At 46.9% G+C, this 23,533-nt stretch overlaps 1 protein-coding gene across 4 annotated transcripts in view; it reads right to left on the bottom strand.

Moving 5' to 3' along the window:
• Positions 1-23,533, bottom strand: part of DENND2A (DENN domain containing 2A) — a 103,312-nt gene that overhangs the window by 16,413 nt on the left and 63,366 nt on the right. For all 4 annotated transcript variants that reach the window (XM_058724085.1, XM_058724084.1, XM_058724086.1 and 1 more), the window contains 6 exons: positions 23,318-23,505; positions 18,665-18,774; positions 17,638-17,707; positions 16,262-16,339; positions 9,921-10,061; positions 8,117-8,265 (listed from right to left, as the gene is read on the bottom strand). In XM_058724085.1, the coding sequence (XP_058580068.1) occupies positions 8,117-8,265; positions 9,921-10,061; positions 16,262-16,339; positions 17,638-17,707; positions 18,665-18,774; positions 23,318-23,505 (736 nt within the window). The remainder of the gene's footprint in view (positions 1-8,116; positions 8,266-9,920; positions 10,062-16,261; positions 16,340-17,637; positions 17,708-18,664; positions 18,775-23,317; positions 23,506-23,533) is intronic.

The following is a 23,533-nucleotide window of genomic DNA, read 5'->3' as shown; positions in this document are numbered from 1 at the left end:
AAAAAGCCCCAAAGGACAAAAATACACCTCCCCCTCTTGAAATACTGGAAGGAAAGATCAAATTCTGCCAAGAGTACAGTGACAACTCTTCCCCCAAAATAAGTGGTAGAGGAGGAAAGAAGGGATTATTCTGAGTGTCGCTTGTGCTTTCCTCGGTCTCTGCTGCAAGCCATAATGACATTTTATTCTCAGACTCGTGAAGGTGAGTCTCCATGGGGGTGGGGGGTGGTCTCTTAGGAATATGGAAAGAACAGGTTTTGGTTTGGGGGACACAGAGGATGACTTTTCAAGCAAGCTCGTCACATGCCCTCCCTGAGCGGCCTGCTGGTTGGAGGAGAGGCAGGGTTTTTGGAGGAAGTCCTAGGAAGAGAGCCCTCCCAGCTGGCTTGTGTTACGTGGGGGTGGAGGAAAGGAACACCAGCCTGCATCTGGGATCAATTTGTACAAAAGCAGGGGAGGGAGATGATGCCCACGTGCGAGGCTGGCTGGGCCACAGGGTTTAAAGATGGGCACAGGGGAGAAGGGCCAGGTCCCAGAATGCTTTGCTACTTGGCAGTGCTTCACGAGGGTTGAAGCATTAGCCCAGAGCCACTGGGATGCGCCTGTGCGCGCTCAAGTTCTCCTGGACGGGGGTGCGACCAAGCCCCTGTGCCACAATGTGGGCTTACTATGTTCAGCAACCTTTCAGCTCATCTGGGAACCAGAAAGAACAGAGCACAGAGCCTCCTGTAAAATGGTGCCAGAAAAGTCAACAATGAGTTTCCTGAGTTAGACAGACTCCCCAGGAATTTCAGGAATGACCCATCAGCATCTGTTAGTATCCCAAGCAAGGCATCTCTCCTGGTGCATCATTCCCAGGAACTGGAGTGAAAGGCGAACTTCGGTCTGCTCTGGTGCCTGGGGAGACCTAGTGGGAGATGGATGGCACTGGCTGCTATATTTCCATTGCCGTACTTGTAAACCTGGAAGTGACGTGTAGCTGAATTAAAAAACAACAACAACAACAACAACAACATAGGCTGGGCCTCAAGAAAACTGGGCCAACTGGGTCTGCTACTCCCCGTATGCTCTCAGGTAAAAGCCCTGAACTTCCTCATCTATCAAGTAAGTAAATGGACTAGATAATTTCTAAACTCCTTCCAGCAAAATGTTTACAAACTACAAATCTACGAGAGAAAGCCAGGAACTGGGAAGAGCTGGAAATTGAAAAGAACTACACCTGGTCATCGGAAGACAATTCTAGGGCTCGTTAACGGAGATAGGACAGAACAGCAACAGTGAACTAACAGACAAAAGCAGTGGAGAGGTCTTGAGTCCTGGCAGTAAGTTCCAAAAAAGGCGGTAACACAAAGCAAGCAAGCCTGAGAGCATGTGACCCTGAGATGGGTTTGGAGTAGAAGCCAATTTGTGGTTATGCTAGTCTCTTAATCCGGCTCCGCATGTTATCTTTGGTGTTCATATGCAAACATAGGTAGTTGACCCTTCATATTTAATCAGACTGATGTCGTTATGTTACTAGCACTGTATTTTTCATAGAATTTTGCTGATTTAAATGTATGTACCTCCGTCAGCCACGCTGAGGACCTCTGAAATAGTATCTTGTTTTTGTTTTGTTCTACTTTTTTTTTTTTTAGTGGTTATTTACTTTTGAGAGGGAGAGAGTGCAAGTAGGGCAGGGGCAGAGAGAGGGAGACAGAGGATCCAAAGGGGGCTCTGTGCTGACAGCAACGAGCCCGATGTGGGGCCTGAACCCACGAACTGCGAGATCATGACTCGAGCTTCAGCCATCCAAGGTGCCCCCTGAAGCAGTAGTTTGAATTTTTTTAAGCTTATTTATTTTTGAGAGAGACAGAGAGAACAGGAGACACAATCCGAAGCAGGCTCCAGGCTCCGAGCTGTCAGCACAGAGCCCGACACGGGGCCCAAACCCACAAACTGTGAGATCATGACCTGAGCCGAAGTCGATGTTCAACTGGCTGAGCCACCCAGGTGCCCCATGAAGTACTATTTTGGATGCCAGGCCACCAAGGGGGCAGCTACCAAAACTTCAGGTCGGCCTCAGGCAAGCTCATTGCCCAGAGAGGGCAGGCTCACAAACCCAACTTTGTCTCAGACGGACGGTAAGCATTGCTGAGCACAACTGGTTCTAGGCAGGACAGAGGACTTAGGCTTACAGAAACCGATGAAACAATGAACCGACAGGAGCACACAAAAGGATGAAAATGCACAGCCACCTACGAACTTATCTGTGTAGTTACCCAGGTGTGGAAGGCAAGGCGCAAACTCCCGTATGTGTCAAGATTTGACCACCTGATCCTACTTATCATCAGCCAACAGTCCCTTGGCTTCTAGCCTTCATGGACTCCAGAAAGATAAAAGTGAATTTCTTAAATGTTAAAAATCTGTCCCATCTAAAACTTTTGTACAGATTTGTTTATGTGCAGCTCTGACTTCACTATTCAGCCTGGTCTGTAGATGTAGTCAAAACTTTGGGAATTGAAATTAATAAACTAAAAAACAAAATGTTTACCATCGGGGCAATGAAGAAAGGGGTATGAGCAAATATTTAGCTGGGTTGCTATGACAACAGAACAAGCCATCACAACAGCATTCTTTCCTTTCCATCTGTCAAAACTTCGGCTTGACAGGGCCTTAAGAAACACTCAGGGTCCACCCTGAAGATGAAACGGAGCAAAAATGTTATTCTAAGTTTGATAGATTTTTGGCTCGACTTAAAACTCTTCCATAACTCATTCAGCATTTGCCACAAGTCCCTGCTATTTCCGCCTGCAGTGCGCAGACTCCCCGGCAATGAAGACTGAGAACGCTGTGTGGCAGGGGAGGGAATGGCGGAATGACTACGGGCCTAATGCAGGCCCCCGTCCACCCTGGGAAGCCACGCGGCCACTCCCGGAGCTTGTGGCATGTCCTGCTCTCATGCGCTGTTCTGCGGTGTCACAAGGTTTGGGAGGAATCAGGAGAACGGGAGGCTTGCTTCAACGTCTGGCTGGACAGGGCTGGAAATGGGAGCATGCGCAGCGGTGGGGGGGGGGGGAGTACTTTGCCCAGTGAGGAGGAGGAAAGCCCCCCCACCCCACCTCCCGCCACAGGAGCTTATGCGGGAGGCTCTCTTCCTGCACCTTCCCAGGTCACACAACTTGCAGCCAGCCACTGTCCCCCAAGCCCTAGTTTGTCATGGCCTGGCCAGAGAACACTTCAGTTCCTTATGGCTCTTTGCCCGTAAATCAGGCAGCTTTAGGTGCACACAGATTGGTCCTGGAGGGACAGCTGGGAAGCAGAGCAGGACGGAGAGGACAACATGGCTTCTGGCTTTTTCACGCAGCAGCGTCACACGTGTGATGTTCTTCGGTGGAGTTTCTGTGCTTTGATCACTAGCTATGTCACTTTTTTCTTTTTTGAAAAGAATTTATTATTTATTAAAACAAACTTTTTTGAGACAGAGCAGGAGCATGAGAGGGGCGGGGAGAGAGGGAGACACAGAATCCGAAGCAGGGTCCAGGCTCTGAGCTGTCAGCAGAGCCCGATGCAGGGCTCAAACTCAGGATCCGTGAGATCATGACCTGAGCTGACGCTGGACGCTTAAATGCTGAGCCACTGGGGTGTCCCTATTTTATTTCTTATTTTAGAGAGAGAGACAGAGAGAGAGAGAGAGAGAGAGAGAAAGAGAAAGAGAGGGGAAGAGAGGGAGAGGGAAAGAGACAGAGCTCAGCACAGAGCCTACCTGATGTGGGGCATGATCCCACAACCCTGGAATCAAGACCTGAGACAAATCAAGTCGGGACGCTCAATGGACTGAGCCACTGAAACGCCCCACGATTTTATTTTTAAGTAATTTCTACACCCAATGTGGGGGTCGAACTTACAACCCTAATGATCAAGAGTCACATGCTCCACTGACTGAGTCAGCCAGGCATCCCAGCGATGTCACTTTCTTACAGGTGAGCCAGGCTTCCCTGTACTGGCTTAGCTGGCCTGTTAGGGAAGGGGTCACAACCGAGAAACCCAAAACTGAGGCCTCCAGAAGTAGACCGTTTAAGCTGTAAAAGGAGGTGCAGAGGGCCCCAGCTTTGGGCACAGTCTAGGTCAGAGGCCTGGGAATCCTGGAGAGAACCCACAACATGGTGTGTATTTGTCTTTAGCCCAAGTGATGTTAAGAGGGGCATTCAATGAGCACACAGTTATTTCGGCATCACACCAGCTCTGAAGTGTCTAGGATTAGAATCGCAGACGCCAAGTAGCTGGGACAGGCTTCCCAGGTGATTTCTACTGAACAGATCAACCTGGGAGAGGAGAGAGCCTACCGAGGGCAGGGAGATGTGGGCTGGCAGTGCTGACCTTCCCTCATCGGCATGTTCACAGAGTCAGGCAGCACTTGAGCTGGAGAGGTCCTGCAGAAATTAGATGATCCCTCCCCCACGGCACAGCTGGACACACGAGGTGGTCATCCCCGGGGACGCTTTGGAAAGCACAGGATGCCTGAGGAGGGGAGTCCTGGGTCAGGAATGGGGCCCTTAGCAGGTTCTGGGCCAGGGTCACTGGGAGGGCAAGGCACAAAGGAGCACAGTCCCAGGAGGCCCAGAGCACTCTGACCGTGCAGCTGGGAGTTTCAGAGCTAGGAGAGAGTGTGGGGGTCATCTGGACCCACCTGCCTCTCCAGGCCCCAGATGAAGGCCATAAGAGAGGGAGGGCCTGGGGAGAAAATCACAGAAGTCTCAGCTTCTTCCGTAGACAATTCTAGCCTAACAGCCAAGCACAAAAGGGGTCTTAATGGCATGTTTTTAAAAAGACTTTCCTTATGGGGGCGTCTGGGTGGCTCAGTCGGTTAAGTGTCTGACTTAGGCTCAGGTCATGATCTCATGGTTTGTGAGTTCGAGCCCCGCATCGGGCTCTGTGCTGACAGCTTGGAGCCTGGAGCCTGCTCCGGATTCTGTGTCTCCTTCTCTCTCTGCCCCTCCCCCACTTGTGCTCTCTCTCAAAAATAAATAAATGTAAAAAAATTAAAAAAAAAAAAAAAAAAGACTTTCCTTATAGATTTCTGTAGGTGGGGTCACAGGCATGGCTGCCCTGCACCCTATTCCCCCCCCCGCCCCCGACCAAACGAGGCCAGCTCCTCCTCCTTCCTTCTCATTTTCTCTGGAGCCAGGCTGCCTGTGTCCCAGCTCTTCCACTAACCTCTGGCTTGGCAAAGTGTCTTAACCTCTGTGTGCTTCTTAGTTTCCTAATAATAGAAGCTATGTGATTGAGTTGTCAGGAGCCTGAAAGAATACAGGTCAAACCCTTCCAAGAGCCTGGCCCAGAGGCAACATTCCAGGGCTCCTAACGGTTGCCTGTTGTTACTGTCCTCTGGCTCCCGCCTGCTGTGTTTCCTTCTTTTCCAGCCTCAGCTCTGTGGGCCTTTATTTATTTATTTTTCCACCTCTTCAGGTCTGCATGGAACTCGTGTTGGATAGAAACATAAGTTATTGGGTAAGAGAGAGAACACTGTGAGCCATTTGTAACAGGAAAAGTACGGGCTGCCTTTGGGGCCAACATGACATGGGAGCCCAAGCAGGTCAGAATGACAAGGGACCTGGGTGCAGACAAGCCCTTGTTTCATAAATGAGGAGACCCAAGGCCAACGGTGGAGGATGTTCAGGCTTCCTCTCTCCTGGGGGCGGGGGGTGGGGGGGACACGCCTAGGCCCCACCTCCTGTGTGATGAGAGATGGGCGTGCAAGTCTGAAGGCCATGAAGGGTTTAAAAATGTAATTAAGATACTTTCCATACACACACACAGCAGTTAGCTGCACTGTGGCCCAGCCCTGGACCCAAGGACAGCACCAACGTTCTCCATGTCCCTGCAGCATCCACAGTTGCCATCTTACCCCTCTCCCCTCTCACGGGTGTTTGCTTGTCCAAGGGACTAAGTCTCTACCGGCAGAATACCAGGCATCATGGAAGCTGGGGACACTCCAAATGCCTCCAGTCTGACCACATTGGTGACCTGTCTTCCCCACAAAGCTGCCCCAGAGCAGGAGGGGAGGGGATGGTAGAACTAACAAGATGCAGCCACTGGGCAGGGTCCATTTACAGCCATGGGGCTCCTTCTCTTTCCTTTGTCTCCTTACAGCAGTTCTGTGGGAGGGGCTTTAACCCATCAACCCAGAAATGTGTCCAGGGAGGGGGTGGGAGGGCGAGGTGGTGGTCTCCTCCCAGAGATCTCTGTCCTGAGCCCTTCCAGCTGTCTTGGTCCCCTAAGCCTGACACATCCACTCTGTTGCCCTTCAGGGATGCATTTGTCTTTGACCCTCTCTGTTCTCACCTCTCTTGCATCGTACTTTGACAAGAAACACAGATGATATTTTGTGTTCTCCTCTGCCCGGGAGGAAGCCTGGGGAGGGCACACTCCTCTCCAGCCATGCCCATCTTCCTGGACATTTTCTCAGGCTGGACCTTCCTGAGCCTAACATCTTCAGCCCAGAAGCAAGCTCCTCAGGGGACTGTCTGGCTCCATCTCCAATCCTGGTGGGCAGCACGTTTACTTGGCTGGCAATCGCTTCTAGCCTAGGCCTTTCTGAGATTCCCCACTCTCCCCTCCCCCACGGACGAGCCTGAGAATTCTACTTCTGGGGGACAGAGTGGGGCTTCCAGAGAATACAGACAGCTACTAGAATGTCCATGAAATCCGACCCTGGCCACTGAAGGGTTATTACTCCTCCTCAGCTCCCAGAGCCCCAACCTTGAGAACTCTCCCGTCTGAACTCCCCAGTGCCCAGCGAGCTTGGAGAGCTGCCCGCGCCCAGCGGAGTGCCGGCCCACTTCCTGAGCAGACCCCAGTGCACAGGGAGTGCAATAACCACGACAGTAAAAGTGAATAGCTCGCTAAAGGCCAGGGTGGGATCGGGCTGGGAATAGCCAAGTGGCTGCTATCCAGAGAGGAGCATCACCAAGATGACCAGATGGGCTGGTGCGGGAGGAGAGGACTGGATTCCATTTCCTACCACATTCCTGATGAACTCCACGTTCATACCTTCTGTCCTTGCCATTCCTCTTTCCCTGTTCCTCTTCCTCCCTTTTGTTTTCCAGACTTGGGAGTCAGATTTCCTCTGCAAACCACGGTTCTTTAATTTTTGTGTTTTTGGCATTTCTTCTCTCCAGATGGACTCCTCGGTTGGCCTCATCTGCTTTCACTGGTTGGCTGGCCCATCTCTGACTGGGTCCCACATCTCAGCCCCTCGTGGAGTTTCACTCACTGCCCGTGCCGCTGTGCCCTCAGCTCCAAAGCAAAGAAGGCTCTGATTCGGTATTTTGAAAGGAGGAAAATGCCAGGAATTCTTTTTTTTTTCTTCCTAGTTTAGAATTAACTCGAATCCCTACCTGTATCTCCTTCTGGCTCTTCCTTGCTTTGTGACGTGGGCTTTGCAAATCACTGAGTGTGACCCATAGGACGTGGGGGGCATCCTACCAAGCAGCGAGCAGGTGTGTGTGACTCTGTGTAATTTATTTTAGCACTGAGAGGAGGGGGCGTCTTTGGGATACATCTGTGCTCTAGCACAACCCTGCAGCCGTCTGTGAACCTTGGCTCCCTGCCTCCTCCTGGGCCTTCCTCTCTGGGCTCAGCTGCAGCCAACGGCTTTGCAGTTCCTGAAGGTGTCACGCTGGGCCTCCGGCCTCCTTGCCTTGCTCCTTTCGCCTGGAATGTGCTTTCTACTTGCTGTTAGTCTTAGGACTCAGCCAGAACTGGCTTCCTCTGAGGAGGAGGGCCCTCCTCCTGTCTAGAACACACTGCTCTGGGAAGCCTTTACAACACAGTACTGGGTGGTCTGCTCAGTTCTAGAACTGTCGGTCCCCCAGCACACGGCAGAGCGCCCAGCACACAGTGGAACGGGTGGAAGGCAGGCTGCAAACCAGGTAAGTGTGTAGGGAGGCGTGGGCTTACCCGGTGTTTCAGAACCGCTGTGCCTTACAGATCTCCACTCCTCACTGCCCACTGACCCGCACTCTTCCCTCAGGGTGCTTCCTTGGCAGTCCCCGACAATCACCTGCCCTACACGTGCCAGCTATCCCGAGACCGACTGTCATTCAGACACTTTAGTAGGAGAGGCCACGGTTGGTACCTGAGCTTGTCTGCGATGAAGATGACCCTCCTTTCCAGAAGCAGGGAGGCAAAAACACAGAGCAGGTGGCGGACGCTGAGAGAGGAGAAGAGAGACTCAAAGTCTACGTGTTCGAGCCGGGAGTCCAGCGGGCGGCACAGTTCAATCACCTGCCGGGGAACAGGAGCAGCCGTGAGGAGGGGCCGCACCACAGGCCGGGGGCTCTGAGGTCCTCAGCAGGGGGCACCCACTGGCAGGGGAAAAGGGAAAGGAAACAAGGAAGACAAGGCGACTGGGGAAAAGAAAGATCCTAGGAGACTGGGGAGCAGGTACACTTGGAAGTGACTCTGTCACAGTTGAGTGTGAGGAAAGTTCGGATGGAGGTGGGGACATAGGGTGGCAGAATCAATGGCCCTTGACCCAAAATGGCTGGTGGCTCTGGCTGGCGATGACATATGTGGACCACGCCCCTCCCTGGAAGTGCCATGACTGTTGCTATCCCATCACTTAGAGTCCCACAGGGAAGTGTCTGCTTCACAAGGGAATATTACCTGCTGGAATGGAGTCATGGGCTCACGGAGAAGGACGAAAAGATCCAAGCAACACTTTCAAGACTCACTTCCTCTAGAAGGCATTTCTCAGTGAGCCCAACCCCATACCAGTCCCTTCCCTATGATGTGTCTTACAGCTTGTATGTTCAGTGGGCATAGTTTCTCATTCTGTACTTGTTGAAATGTTCCCAAATTCATCTCAAGTCACTACTCCTGTGTGTGCTTTTCTTCTTCTTTTTATTTCTTTTTTTAAAATGTTTAATTATTTTTGAGAGAGAGAGACAGAAAGAGCGCACATGAGTGGGATTCGGCAGAGAGAGAGGGAGATACAGATTCTGAAGCAGGCTCCAGGCTCCGAGCGGTCAGTGCAGAGCCCGACGCGAGGCTCAAACTCACAAACCATGAGATCATGACCTGAGCCAAAGTCGGACGTGTAACTGACTGAGCCACCCAGGCGTTCCTGTTTTTCTCTTTTAATAGCTGACTCCTTCACAGTGAGCAGAGACCAGTGTTTTACTCTGAGCACCATGCCTGCCCGGTGTTGCCCACATAGTGGGGCACGTTAATGTTAATATCCCTATGGCCAAGTCGCCTATATCTGGTATAGGACAGTGCAAGACTCTCCAGCAACAGGGAGAATGCTTCTCTCTGCTCTGGGAAATGAGTTGTGGCAGAATATTCCCTTCCCATCCTCCCCTCCCCTGTCTCCAGAGGTGACTTTGCTTTTTCAAGGGCTTTTGGAAATAAATAGATACTCAGGCTGGATGGGATGTACCTGAGCCAAAGGAATGGGAAGGAGAAAAACAAAATCCTGCATTCAATCCCAACCCAGCCAAGGAGGGGAACATGCCTCAAAGTCCTAGACAGGTGAAAAAAAAGTAGTACCTGAACTTGTCTTCCCTGAAAATAATCTATCTTACAATATGAAGTTATAGAGGTGACGGAGACCAAAAACATAAATGGGTTCAAATGCTATCTATGAGTGTAATGGGCTATTAAGAGTAGCTAAGGATGTTCAATGCAGGTCCCTAATCTGTGGGGCCAAGGTCATGCAAAGAAACACCATATACTGCCATGACATAGTTCTGGGGATGCTGTCTGGGAATGAATCCTCGAATGGATAGACAGGACTTGGGGTGGATTTTACATGCACCTGAATGTGACATCAGGCGATGAGACAGACCACTGAAAGCCAGCCCCTTGCTTGGTTTACTGGGACTTGGCTGTCTGGGCCATTGTCTCCTCTAGGAGACAATAGGAATCTGATGGCTTACCTCAGTTCCTGATCCTGGCAAGAAGTTCTTGACGACGATGGTCTTGCCCAGTGCTGGGAAAGGGGCCTCCATGACACTCCTCATGAGGGGCTGTACCAGGGCAGGAGAGATGCCTCGTCGCTTTTCCACCTCATCCAAGATCTGCAAGGGTCACCAAAGCAGCTTAGCTATCCTGATGTCAGGGTGCCAAGGTATTGCTCTGTTCTCGATGAAGTGGGCCCACCACAGCGACTGAAGAATTATGGGGAAGCCCTGCTGTCCTCATCAGGCCAAACTTTAAGTGTCTTTCACCCCATATGGTTTTGTCCCAAATCTCCTTTCTGTGTACCCCTCCCTCTGCCTTGTGCCTTTGCAGTTCTTTCCACCAAAGGGGTGAAGTTCCTTGACCCGCTTGACTTTAGGTTTGGACATGTAACTTACTGGGCTAACATATGCATTTTTAATGGGAGCAATATTGTCCCTAAGGGGATAAAAATTGGTTCTTGGGGGTGGTGATGAAAAAAACTTAGATACTATAATGGTTTGTAGCCTTTTAAGGGGCGACAGTACATAAAAAGATATACAGTATATCTGTGAATTTAAAGTTTCTCTGGGGGTAGCCATTAGGGAAATGCAAACACAAACCACAATAAGATTCCACTTAACACCCATTAGGAGGGCTATAACCAAAAGACGGACAATAGTAAGTGTTGGCAAGGAAGTGGAGACATTGGAACCCTCATGCACTGATGGTGGGAATGTAAAATAGCTAAACAGTCTGGCAGTACCTTAAAAGGTTAAACACAGTGTTACCATATGACTTAGCAATTACATTTCTAGACATTTACCCAACAGACATGAAAACATACGTCCACACAAAAACTGGCACATTAATGGTCACAGCAGGGGCACCTGGGTGGCTCAGTCAGTTGAGCCTCTGACTTCGGCTCAGGTCATGATCTCATGGTTTGTGAGTTCGAGCCCCACGTTGGGCTCTGTGCTGACAGCTCAGAGCCCAGAGACTGCTTCGGATTCTGTGTCTCCCTCTCTCTGCCCCTTCCCCGCTCATGCTCTGTCTCTCTCTGTCTCTCAAAGATGAATAAACATTAAAAAAATATATAAAAAAAAGTATTATTCATTGTAGCCAAAAAGGGGAAATAACCTAAATGTCCATCAGCTGAAGAGTGGATAAACACAATGTGATGTTCCATTATATGCCATAATCAGCCACTACAGGGAATGAGATACTGATTCATACTCTAGCAGGGGCGAACCTTGAAAATACTAGGCTAAGTCAAAGACCCGAGTCACAAAAGGCTACTTCTTGTATGATTCCATTTGGGTAAAAACTCCAGAAGAGACAAATCCATAGAGACGGAAAACAGACTGCTTTCTGGAAGTAGAAAGTGACTGCTAATGGGTATAGGGGTTTCTATAAAAATGTTGATAAAAATGTCCTATAATTGTGGTGATAATTACACAACTGTGTGGATGTGCTAAAGGGTGAATTTTATGGTTTACAAACTTCATCTCAATAAAACTGTTATTCTAAAAGGTCTAAATGTAAGACCCTCCATAATCTAGTTGTGGATCAAAGAGTTTTAATAAAAATGCCATTTATAGGGGTACCTGGGTGGCTCAGTCAGTTGAGCATTTTTTTTTTGTTTATTTATTTAGAGAGAGAGAGAGAGAGAGAGAGAGAGAGAACACAAATGGGGGAGGGGCAGAGAGAGGGAGACACAGAATCCAAAGCAGGCTTCAGGCTCTGAGCTATCAGCACAGAGCCCGACGCAAGTATTGAAGACAGGAGCTGTGAGATCATGACCTGATGCTTAACCGGCTGAGATACCCAGGTGCCCCATCTCTCTCTCTTTTTTTTCATGTTTATTTATTTTTGAGGAGGGGGACAGAGAGAGAGGGAGACAGAAAATCCGAAGTGGGCTCTGTGCTGACAGCAGAGAGAGCAGAGAACTCGATGCAGGGCTCGAACTTACTAACCGTGAGATCATGACCCGAGCCTGATGCTTAACCGAATGAGCCACCCAGGTGCTCCAAGCATGGAACTCGTGATTTTGGCTCAGATCTTGACCTCACAGTTTGTGAGATTGAGCCCTGCATCGGGCTCTGTGCTGACAACACGGAGCCTGCTTGGGATTCTCTCTCCCCCTCTCTGTTCCTCCCCTACTCACGCTCTCCTTTTCTTTCTCTCAAAATAAACAAATTAACTTAAAAAACCCATTTATAATAATATCACGTGTAGGTATTGAACTCTTGAAATATGGCTAGTCTGAACTGAGATGTGTGTTATAAATGTAAAAACACTCAGTAGATTTCAAAATACAGAATTAAGAATGTGAAATATCAATGACTATATTGATGAAGTGCTGAAATACTAGTATTTTAGATATATGGGTTAAATAAAATTTCTTATTAAAATTAAAAAGATTGTACGTGTGGCAGTTCCTCAAAAAATTAAATATAGAATTACCCTACCATCCAGGAATTTCACACTTAAAAGGGTATGTATTCTCAAAATTTGAAAGCAGGGACTCAGACATCTGAATGGCCATTTTCAGGTTAGCATAATTCACAATATCTAAAAGGTGCGAACAACACAAATGTCCATCTATGGATAAACAGATAAAGAAAATGTGATATATACAAGCAATAGACTGTTATTCAGCCTTAAAAAGGAAGGAAATTCTGACATATGCTCCAATATGGATAAAGCTTGAGGACATATGCTAATGTGATAGAAGTCAGTCACAACAGGATAAATATATGACTTCATTTACATGAGATCCTGGAGTAGTCAGACTCACACAGACAGAAAGTGGAATGGTGGGTGCCAGGGGCTGGGGAGAGAAGGGAACGGGGAGGTTAGTGTTGAATGGGTGCAGAATTTTAATTCAGGATTGTAAAAAAATTCTGGAGATGGATGATGGTGATAGTTGCACACAATGTGAATGAACATAATGCTAATCAACTGCACACTTACAATGGCTAAAATAGGGGCGCCTGGCTGGCTCAGTCGGTAGAGCAAGAGAGTCTTGATCTTGGGGTTGTAAGTTCAAACCCCACATTGGGTATAGAGATTACTTAAACATAAAATCTTAAGGGGCGTCTGGGTGGCTCAGTCAGTTAAGCATCCGACTTTGGCTCAGGTCATGATCTCCGGGTTTGTGAGTTCGAGCCTCACGTTGAGCTCTGTGCTGACAGGTCAGAGGTTGGAGCCTGCTTTGGATTCTGTGTGTGTGTCTCTCTCTCTGCCCTTCCCCTGCTCATGCTTGGTCTCTCTCTGTCTCTCTCAAAAATAAACATTAAAAAATAAATAAATAAATAAATAAAATCTTAAAAAATGGCTAAAATAGTAACTTCTATGTTATGTATATTTTAGCACAATAAAAAAAATAATATGACAAAAAATTAAAAAGAATTTTATGAGGGGAGGCAATGAAGGAGGAAAAAAATCTTTAATTTTTTTTATTTTTTAATGTTTATTTATTTTTGAGACAGAGAGAGTGCAAGAGAGGGAGGGGCAGAGAGAGGGAGACACAGGATGTGAAGCAGGCTCCAGGCTCTGAGCTGTCAGCACAGAGCCTGACACGGGGCTCAGACTCACAAACCATAAGATCACGACCTGAGCCCAAGTCGGACATTCAATCGAGTGAGTTGCCCGGGTGCCCCAAAGGAAAAAAAAAAAATCTTAGAACTCTGGCTAGGTGGTAATAACAAAAGGATGAAGAATTCTGAGGCAGAAGTGACAGCGTGCCAGGTCTAAGCCTAGGCCTCAGGAAGGCTGCCTTACGTGTCTCCGCGGCCTTCTGGGGCTTCTGCCACAGCCACGGGAACTGCTGGAGAACTGCACAGGCCAGCTCGCTGTCCAAGGAGGATGACAGACATGTGAGCCAGCCCCAACCCCAGCCTTGCAGCCTACAGCAGAGACCAGGCAGCCCAGGCCAGCCAACCCCGGCCTACCCACAACACAAGAGTGAGCCCAGGGGTGGGGGGAAGGGGGAGATGAGCTGAGCTGAGCCCCGGCCGACCTGCAGGTCTGGAAGAATAAATGATTGCTGCTTTAAGCTACTCTGGTTTGTTACAAAGTGTGACTGTAGTCATATTTAATGATATACCTTTCTTCAGAGATTCTGAGAGGTGTTCCTTTTTTTGTAATGTTTATTTTTGAGATGGCAGGGGTGGGGGAGAGCGTGTGCAGGACAGCGGCAGAGAGAGAGGGAGACAGAAGATCTGAAGCTGACTCCAAGCTGACAGCAGACAGCCCGATGTGGGGCTCGAACCCATGAACCAGGAGACCATGACCTGAGCTGAAGTTATACATTTAACCGAATGAACCACCCAGGCGCCCCTGAGAGCTGTTCTTCTTTTTCTTTTTATATTTTATTTATTTTTTGAGAGAGAGAGAGAGAGAGAGAGAGAGAGAGAGAGAGCGCACGCGCACAAGTGGGGGAGGGGCAGAGAGAGAGGGAGACACAGAATCCAAAGCAGGCTCCAGGCTCTGAGCCGTCAGCACAGAGCCGGATGCGGGGCTCGAACCCACAAACCATGAGATCATGACCTGAGCCGAAGTCAGTTGCTTAACCGACTGAGCCACCCAGGCACCCCTGAGAGCTGTTCTTCTTAAAGATGATTCCTCTTTCTTTGTTTTTTGTTTTTGTTTCTTAAGTAGTCTCCAGGCCCAATGTAGGGCTTGACCTCACAACCCTGAGATCAAGAGCTGCATGCTCTACCAACTGGGCCAGCCAGGCGCCCCTGATTCCTTTTTCTGTACAAAAGGACAATTTGTCATTTTAGTCATCCTTGTCCCTCACCTGGAAATAGGCCGAGTTTACAGAGATCAGTTCGCTAAAGCTCTGTTTCTGGTTCTATCCAGCATATTTGCTGTGTGGTCTTTGGCAAGTTATCATACACACCCTTCAATATCCCCAGTAACAAAACTACCATGAAAACACAGAACTGCACACATACAGTATGTTAATACGTTTACTTGCTTGTCAGCCCCTGTCCACGACAAAACAATGGGGCTCATGTGAATTCCAAAGCTGCCACTGGACGCTAGACTAACTCATGGGAGCGGTTCCACTTCTCCCTTTCATAAGCATTCTCTGAACAGCAAAGGCTGTGACCTACAGCCTTATTTCCATGTTTAAACCCCCCCTGGGTGGGGTGGGGGGGGTGGCGCCTGGGTGGTTCAGTCTGACTTTGGCTCAGGTCATGATCTTGTGGTTTACAGGTTTGAGCCTCATGTCAGGCTCTGTGCTGACAGCTCAGAGCCTGGAGCCTGCTTTGTGGATTCTATGTCTCCCTCTCTCTCTGCCCCTCCCCTGCTCATACTCTCTCTCTCTCTCTCTCTCAAAAATAAATAAAACATTAAAAAACAAATTTAAACAACCCCCTCAGAAAGACCCGCATGAGCAGCAATGCATAGCTTTCCTAGAGTCTGCAAATGACCAACTTCAATGTGAAAGGCTTACCACCTCACTGGAGTGGAGGGAGGAACACAGACAAGTTGATATCATCATTTGTTTCTAACAGACTTGAATAGAAGTATAAGTTCTACCAAGGCAAGAGGTTACACCAGATCAGTAGAAGTCAGGCTTCCTCTGAGTATAAGTGGATGGTGGGCAGGAAGTAGACTTATTTCGGAATGATTTTAGGAAATGCTGCTTTCCATCCATGCACAGTCGACATAGGACTTCAGTTCTCAAAAGAAAGCTCAGACTAAAATATATGCTCAAGAGGAACTTAAAATCAATTTATGGATTAGATGGTCATGTCTGGTTAATGTAGGAAATGAATGTTGGATTATACCTAATATTTAAGATGATCATATATGATAGTAATTAGCTTCTCTCTACCCACCGAATAGTAGAATGGATGAGCCAATTCAATACAGCAGTTCCTAGGTCTTGATACATTGGCTTATCTTCCCAAAAAGAGGACCAAATTACATTAAGGATTTTGCTGGATTTAGAGCACAATTACAATAATAAATCTCTCTCACACACAACACGCATATTATATATACAGATACTTAGACATCCATCCATTATAGTGGCCTTTCTGTCATGCAAAAGCTAATATGACAAAAGACAGGGCTGAGAAGTACGAAAGTAAACCATAAGGAATATTCTGGGAAGATCCTCCACCCCCTTCCATCCTCCACCTGCAATTATTTTGACTCTCCCCCCACCCCCTTTTCCTGGGCGCCAACCTTCATCAGCTCTCATTTCCAATATCAGTGACAAGAGAAGTGGGAAGGAAAATGTCAGGATACGCTTATAAAAGTACCAGGGGTCCGGGTGTTTCCTGTGTCTTCTCTCCGCTAAGGCCCCAGTCCTCACCTTTGAAAAGAGGCTGAAGCACCCCAGGCGGCTCACGATGCAGTAAACTTCAGGGAGACGCTTCCCTTTGCCACCAGGCTTTTTGGGGTGAAACACAAGGAAATCATGAGTGTTAGCACTTCAGAGAAGAGAACCCAAACATTTTTAAGTGCATATCATGTGCCAGATGTTTCCACACACGGAACCTTTTGAAAACGCACTGAGGTAAGTAGTTACCCATACCCCATTTTATAAGTGGGAAGCACTTCTGGCCATGTAGTATATATATTTTCCTTCTCTTGAAGGGACCAGATTGAGGGTGTTGTGCATGCAGGAGGCACTCAAAATGGCCCATGGAGCCATAAAGGAAGGAGGCTAAACTTGTTCACCCAGATCCCTGTGGTTCCTCTTAAGGAGTTACCTTGAAACCACATGTTGCTTATTAGAATGATAATTCCAAGTCAGAAATCATTCCTGAAAAATCTTTTTGGAAACTGCCTTTTAAGCTAATTTTCAAACCAAAATGAAAATCAATCTCACTATGTCATAGTAATTTTATCAAGAAAACTTATTATCCCACTGAGCTTTTTATTTTTTTCCCACTTAACTTTTTAAATTGCTACCCATACTTTTTATTCACTATTAATTCAACAAATATTTACTGAATATACCTTCTGTATGCTGTGCATTATTCTTGACTCTAAATTATATCAGCTTATTTCAAAGACTCAAATATACTCAGAGGGAAACGATTTGCTTCTACTGAAGATTTTCAAAAGAATGGGTCTCAAAAAGACAAACCCTGAAATGGGTTAGCATGGTCATTTCATTGGAATCCAATCCTGACTTAAAAATTTTTTTTAATGTTTTTATTTTAGAGAGAGAGACAGAGCGTGAGTGGGGGAGGTGCAGAGAGAGAGAGAGGGAGACACAGAATCCAAAGCTGGCTCCAGGCTCTGAGCTGTCAGCACAGAGCCTGACATGGGGCTCGAACTCATGGTTGGTGAGATCACGGCCTGAGCCGAAGTTGGATGCTTAACCGACTGAGCCACCCAGGAGCCCCTGAAGAACACACTCTTGAATGATCTGCATCATGAACAAGAGAACTACCTTTCTTTGGCCCTTAGCAGCCATTATGAATGTGCACTATAAGCTCTCTGGGTCTGTGTAGCATGTTTTATTAGAAAGGACATTTGGCTTAAACAGAGAAAGGCCTTTCATTTGGCAAGGAAAATAATGGACCAAGTATTTTCTTCTTAAAGGAGACAGAACTGTTGTTCCCTTCTACCCGTGAGACTTAGGTGATTCCCCCAAATCTTCCATGTTTTTAACTCCTCTGATTAACCTGTCACACTTCCTGCCTCTTCTCCTGCAGACTGAGAGCTGAATGTACTAACCAGCAGTCTTCGGCAGTAACCAAACCTTCTGCTCCCATCTTCTCCAGTTAAGACAAATGAGAAGGTTTCACTGTGGTTGGGGAAACAAAAGTGCATTACAAAGCAGAACACAACAAAAGACACCAGGCAGTGAGCAATCACAGGGACCTGCCTGTGTCTGTCCTGCCCGTCCATCTCTGTGCAGGGACTCTGTGCGCCTATAGTTTTGGGGTCTGTGTTAGGGAGAGGGAGACCCAAAATGCCAGTGCACCCTGAGAGGAATGAGGGATTTTTCTTCACCCTGAGCTCTCAGAGCATTCTATCACCTGAACCGCCCCATTGCCCAAAACACAGCAGTCACCGATGGAGAATCTATCGTGACTCCTGCCCCCAGTGAGGTCCAGGAGGAGATGGCCTTTGCTGTCCTAGGGATGTGACTCAGTAAAGGAGGAGCTGAAGACTGCGGCAGTTCTGTGCCCCCCTTGGAAGTGCCCCTCGGGTGACCCTCCCTGAGAACTGTCTCTTCAGAGCCAACCGGAAGCTCAGATTGCCCTTAGAGACTGCTGGGCCAACTTTCAGGAACGTGGCGGCCCTCAAACACAGGGTATGCAGCCTACTGAGTTTGGTCAATTGCTGACACATCCGATAACAAAAATTTTGGTATGTGACAATGTGGGTTAAAGCAGAAATGTAAACCCAGTCCGAGTAACAGCTGGATGGGCTATTAAAGAAATGTTTCCAGGGACAAGGGACAAGGAAAGGGTGATGGGTAATGTTTCTCTAGCATCTCCTAGACCAAGAATTATGTTTGCCCTTCACAAAGGCTTATAAACCAAACGTATGCCCACGTTCAGTGGGCATGCTTAGCAAGGTGATTCGTATCTTCTAAAAGATACCCATTTTAAAACACAGTGGGGAAAACCTTTAGCCTGGGGCCCATCGGGATCGCTTAATGGTAGGATTGAATTATGACATCTGCCATCTCTGATGCCCTCCCTGGTTCTTGCCTTAGTTTTTCGGGGTAGGGAAGGGAGACACCAGCACATACCTGGTAAATTGCTGGACAGGAGTCCAATCCTTGGCATCAGGGAAACAGAATTGGGGGATGGCCTTCAGCTGGTCCTCAGCCTCTCTCATGAACTTGAAAGACCTTTCCAACTGCAGGGAAAAGGGTGAGAGAAGGTTGGGGAATAAACCCCAGCATGGTGGAGAGAGAGGCAGATGTTTGGCAAGACCACATCTTCCACCTTCCCGCGGTGGAGACCACCACCTTAACCTTGGGAAGGGTTTGCAGCTCAGTCTGCTGGGGCCTTTTTTCCCCAGGGCACGGTCAACTCATGGGGCTCATGGGGCAAGTCAGGAGAAAAAAACTGGTCTTTTTTAGAGAAATATCTTTGATGTTTAACATTCTGGAATATAACTATTTTAATCAACTAGGAAAAAGTGTCATAGCAATCCCCTTCAACTAGGAGACTCATGAATCTGCAGGACAGAGCCTCAAATCTGGTCTTCCAACTTCTGGGCCCAAGAAAGCCTCGATCCATGCAAAGACATTTTATGACACTTCTTAGTGAATACATCCAGTCAAATTATATTATACTGTAAACTTCAATGAATTTCAATGACCTTGAATGTCAGAATCAAAAGGAAACTAGACATCATCAAGTGTGATATCCTTTTTTTTTTTTCAGTTTTTTTTTTTTTTACTGTTTATTTATTTTTGAGAGACAGAGAGAGAGAGAGAGCGCGCACGTGCGAGCATGAGGGGGGAGGGGCAGAGAGAGAGAGGGAGACACAGAATCCAAAGCAGGCTCCAGCTCTGAGCTAACAGCACGAAGCTAACAGCTATATGGGGCTCGAACCCACGAACCATGGGATCATGATCTGAGCTGAAGTTGGACGCTTAACTGACTGAGCCACCCAGCACTCCATGACATTCTTATCTAAGAGATACGGAAATAAACCCTAACCTGTTAAGTGACTTGCCCATGATCACACAACTTGTGTGGAATCTAGCTAGGAATCTTTTTTTTTTTTTTTAATTTTTTTAAATGCTTATTTATTTCTGAAAGAGAGAGAGAGACAGAGTGTGAGGGGGCGGGGTGGGCAAAGAGAGAGAGGGAGAGACAGAATCTGAAGCAGGATCCAGGCTATGAGCTGTCAGCATAAAGCCTGACAGGGGGCTTGAACCCACGAACTATGAGATCCATGACCTGAGCTGAAGTTGGACGCTTAACTGACTGAGTCACCCAGGTGCTCCAGGAATCTTAATCTCTAGTCTCTCAATCTCTGTCTCTCTCTGCTTTATCTGACATCATAGACTGGATGAATATCCTCTTGTTAAAAAACAGAACAAATTAGGGGCGCCTGGGTGGCTCAGTCAGTTAAGCATACGACTTTGGCTTTGTTGTTTGTGAGTTTGGGCCCCGTGTCAGGTTCTGTGCTGACAGCTCAGAGCCTGGGGCCTGCTTAAGATTCTGTATCTCCCTCTCTCTCTGCCCCTCCCCTGCTTGTGTTTTGTCTCTCAAAAATGAAAAAACGTTAAAAAAATAAAAAAAAAAACTAGAAAAATAAAACCTACTTCTAGTATGATTCCCCTTGGGCTAGAGCAAATATAATTAAAGTTGCTACTAATATTAATGGTTGAGACAACTATCAATGAATGAAACACAGCCACCATTTATAGACCTAAAGCCAGTCATTAATTGTCCTTTGGTTTTTGTTCTTCAGAATCAATAGTCACTACTGAGAGAATAATGGTTCCCTCTTCCATCCATGATGAAACATAACAAATGAGATTCCAGCTTGTCCAGGAGCAGTTTTTGAGTTGATAATTCATTAGCTCAGACCGTTGCCAAAGCATTAATTTTGGCTATCCTTGGATAGTCTCACAGAGAGGCAAATACCTGCTGGGTGTAGTTGCTGGAAGGGGTCATTAATCATCGCAGAGTGAAGGCCCATAAACTCCAAAGAACACAAAAGGAAAGAACAATGACATTTTTCCACAGTGGAAACCCTTAGAGAACTAAAGAGTAGGCCTTGTAGGGAGGTGAGTTCCAGTACTTTTTGACTTGGCCCATCCTTGTGGATGCGCCCACCCTCAGATCACATGCACGACACACATACATGTGTACACACATGTACCTTGTCATCAACATAGGCGTTATCAACCCATATGTGTCCATGGGTGCTCTTACATGCACACAAGCTCATTTATGGGAAGTGAGACATAAAGAGGTCTCTCACAAATACAAGCGATCATAAATGGCTGGAAAATTTCCCAGTCTGCATGAACTGTCATAAAGATAATTACATGATATCAAGCATTTTAATGGAACATGGCAGGCATGATCTCTAGTGTGCAAGTATGGAGGGGAAATCTTGGTCAAGGTGACCCTAGAAGTGGGGGATAAAAACCATAAGAAAAAGTTAGAAGGGAGGAGAAAGGAGGAAGCAAAGGCAAGAAGATATAAAATAGCCTGATCTGTAAAAATGCATGCACAGAGTGATCACACAGCATTCAAAATAGAAATGTAAAGAAACACTGGCAACAAGATACATTTCCAACAGAAAGAGACTGGTTAAGTAGGGCATACCCACATAACAGAGCTTTATATAATTAAAAAAATGTTTTACAATTTATAGGAAATATGTTTATAAATAATGATACATTTAGAAAACACGATGCAAAGATTATACAACGTACAATATCAATTTTGTTAGAAAATTACACTATGAGAGGGGTTCTGGGTGGCTCAGTAGGTTAAGTGTCTGACATCAGCTCAGGTTATGATCTCGTGGTTTGTGAGTTCGAGCCCCGCGTGGGGCTCTGTGCTGACAGCTCAGAGCCTGGAGCCTATTTCACATTCTGTGTCTACCTCTTTCTCTCTCTGCCCTTCCCCTGCTCATGCTCTGTCTCTCTGTCTCAAAAATAAACTTTAACAAAATTTAAAAAATGAAAAAAAAAGAAAGAAAATTACACTATGAGAAAAGTCTGGGAGGAAACATAACAAAATGCTAACAGCAATGATCTCTGTGGAGTGGGATTATAGAGGACTTTTTCTTGATACATTTCCAGATTGGTCCCCTTTCCAACAATGACTATACATGTTTCCGCTCAAAAGTTTTATGTGGATGTCTAGGAGCCTGGGGATTCCAGGTTGGAAACTATAAGCATTCAATAGTTATAGTGATTCAATCATTAATTCATGAATTAAGGCCTTTATTCCTGAAACACTGATTAAATATTGCCACAAGTACAACACTGTGCTAGGCCCCGAGGGAAGTAAACAGGATAAAAGAATAGTCCTCTGTGCCTGGGTGCTTGCTCCGTGTGGGCCTCAACCAAATGTGGGCATACTCATAGCTTTAGGGTTTTCTGGACACCATCCCTGGAGGTCAGTTGGACGCAGGTGAACAGAGCCAGTCTGGAGGGCTGGTGCCCATGATTTCCTTCAGTGATACCTAGTTTCTGTCCTAAACTCCAAGGACCTGATTACTGCACTGGACCACAGTGGACAGGACAGAAGGAAGCTGGCCCAGCATAGATGCTGGGATTATGCTTGGGCAGTGGCAGCAGAAGGAGGCCCTCAGGGGACCAGGACACATCCTCCCTCCCCTCTTCCTGTCTCTGAACACCTTCATTGTCTGAAGGCCACGTACAGTGTCACATTCTGCCTCAAGAGTCTTTGTATGCTTATCTTATGACCTCCTGTCAGAGTGTAAGCTTCTTAAGGACAGAAAACATATTCTGCTCATCTTTGTAACAGTAGGGCCAAGCAGAAAACAGCTCGAATGTAATAGGGTCTCAGTAAATTCTGGGTGGACTGAATTGAAATGCGGTGGAACCCATTTAATAGTGATGTCAAAGACTAAGAACAATATATATAGATATATATATCGATATATATAGATATTTATATAACATATCTATATATATCGATATATATAGATATGATATAAATATCTATATATATAGATACATATAGATATATATAACATATCTATATATATCGATATATATATAGATATATATAACATATCTATATATATATAGATATATAGATATATAGATATATATAACAATATATATATAGATATAACAATAATATATATATAGTAGATATAAGAAATATATATATATATATATATATGTATTATTGGCCATGCTATTTTAGGCTTTATTGAGTGCCAGTGCATTTTGGGTACCTGATTTAATGTATGGTAAAGCCACATCCACACAGCCGTGAACCATGTTAGACTTTAGAACGGGATCCTAGCACACTTGGTGCACACCCAGAGGTGCACAGCACACGCACAGATGTTCAGCAAACACACACTCCCAGGGGACAGTCGTTTGGCTGATGGGAAAGAGGCTTCTAGGATAGCCTGGGGAGAGACGTGGCTGCATAGGGAGATGGGGAGGACAAAGAAGCTGGTAGGGACAGCACAGTGACCACAGGAAGTGAGTCAGTGTTTTTGTCCATACTTGTGAGTCTCTGAATCTCCCACCTCTTGGGACCTCCCAAGTTCTCCAGCAGCAGCTTTCTGCATTTGATATACCCTAGTTACAACCCGCATTCAAGATTCCAGACACCAAGCGCTCCTCAGACTCCCACACCTCCCGGAAGCCACTAATACCAGCACGAAGTTGGCAAGAATGCCGCAGTCCCCTGGCAGGCCACAGAGGCCGGGCCCATACCTTGAGAGGGAACTGCTGGGTGAGTTCTGGCACATACGCAGCCCCGGCCTGCTTCTTATGCAGTGACACGACCACAAAGTACTCGAACAGCTGCCTCTGCTGGTACTCCATGAGCTCCCGGTCAAGGGATGGGTATCTCGGAGCCTGCTTCAGGCGTGACTTCACATTGACCAGGCGCTGACTGTGAGCTAGGGGGACAGGGACAGTGAGTGCCAG

The sequence above is a fragment of the Neofelis nebulosa genome, chromosome 4 (assembly GCF_028018385.1).
Source record: "Neofelis nebulosa isolate mNeoNeb1 chromosome 4, mNeoNeb1.pri, whole genome shotgun sequence".
In the NCBI taxonomy this organism is placed as follows: Eukaryota; Metazoa; Chordata; class Mammalia; order Carnivora; family Felidae; genus Neofelis; species Neofelis nebulosa.
The sequence above is the reverse complement of the archived record's forward strand: the minus strand, read 5'-3'. Positions and strand labels throughout refer to the sequence as shown.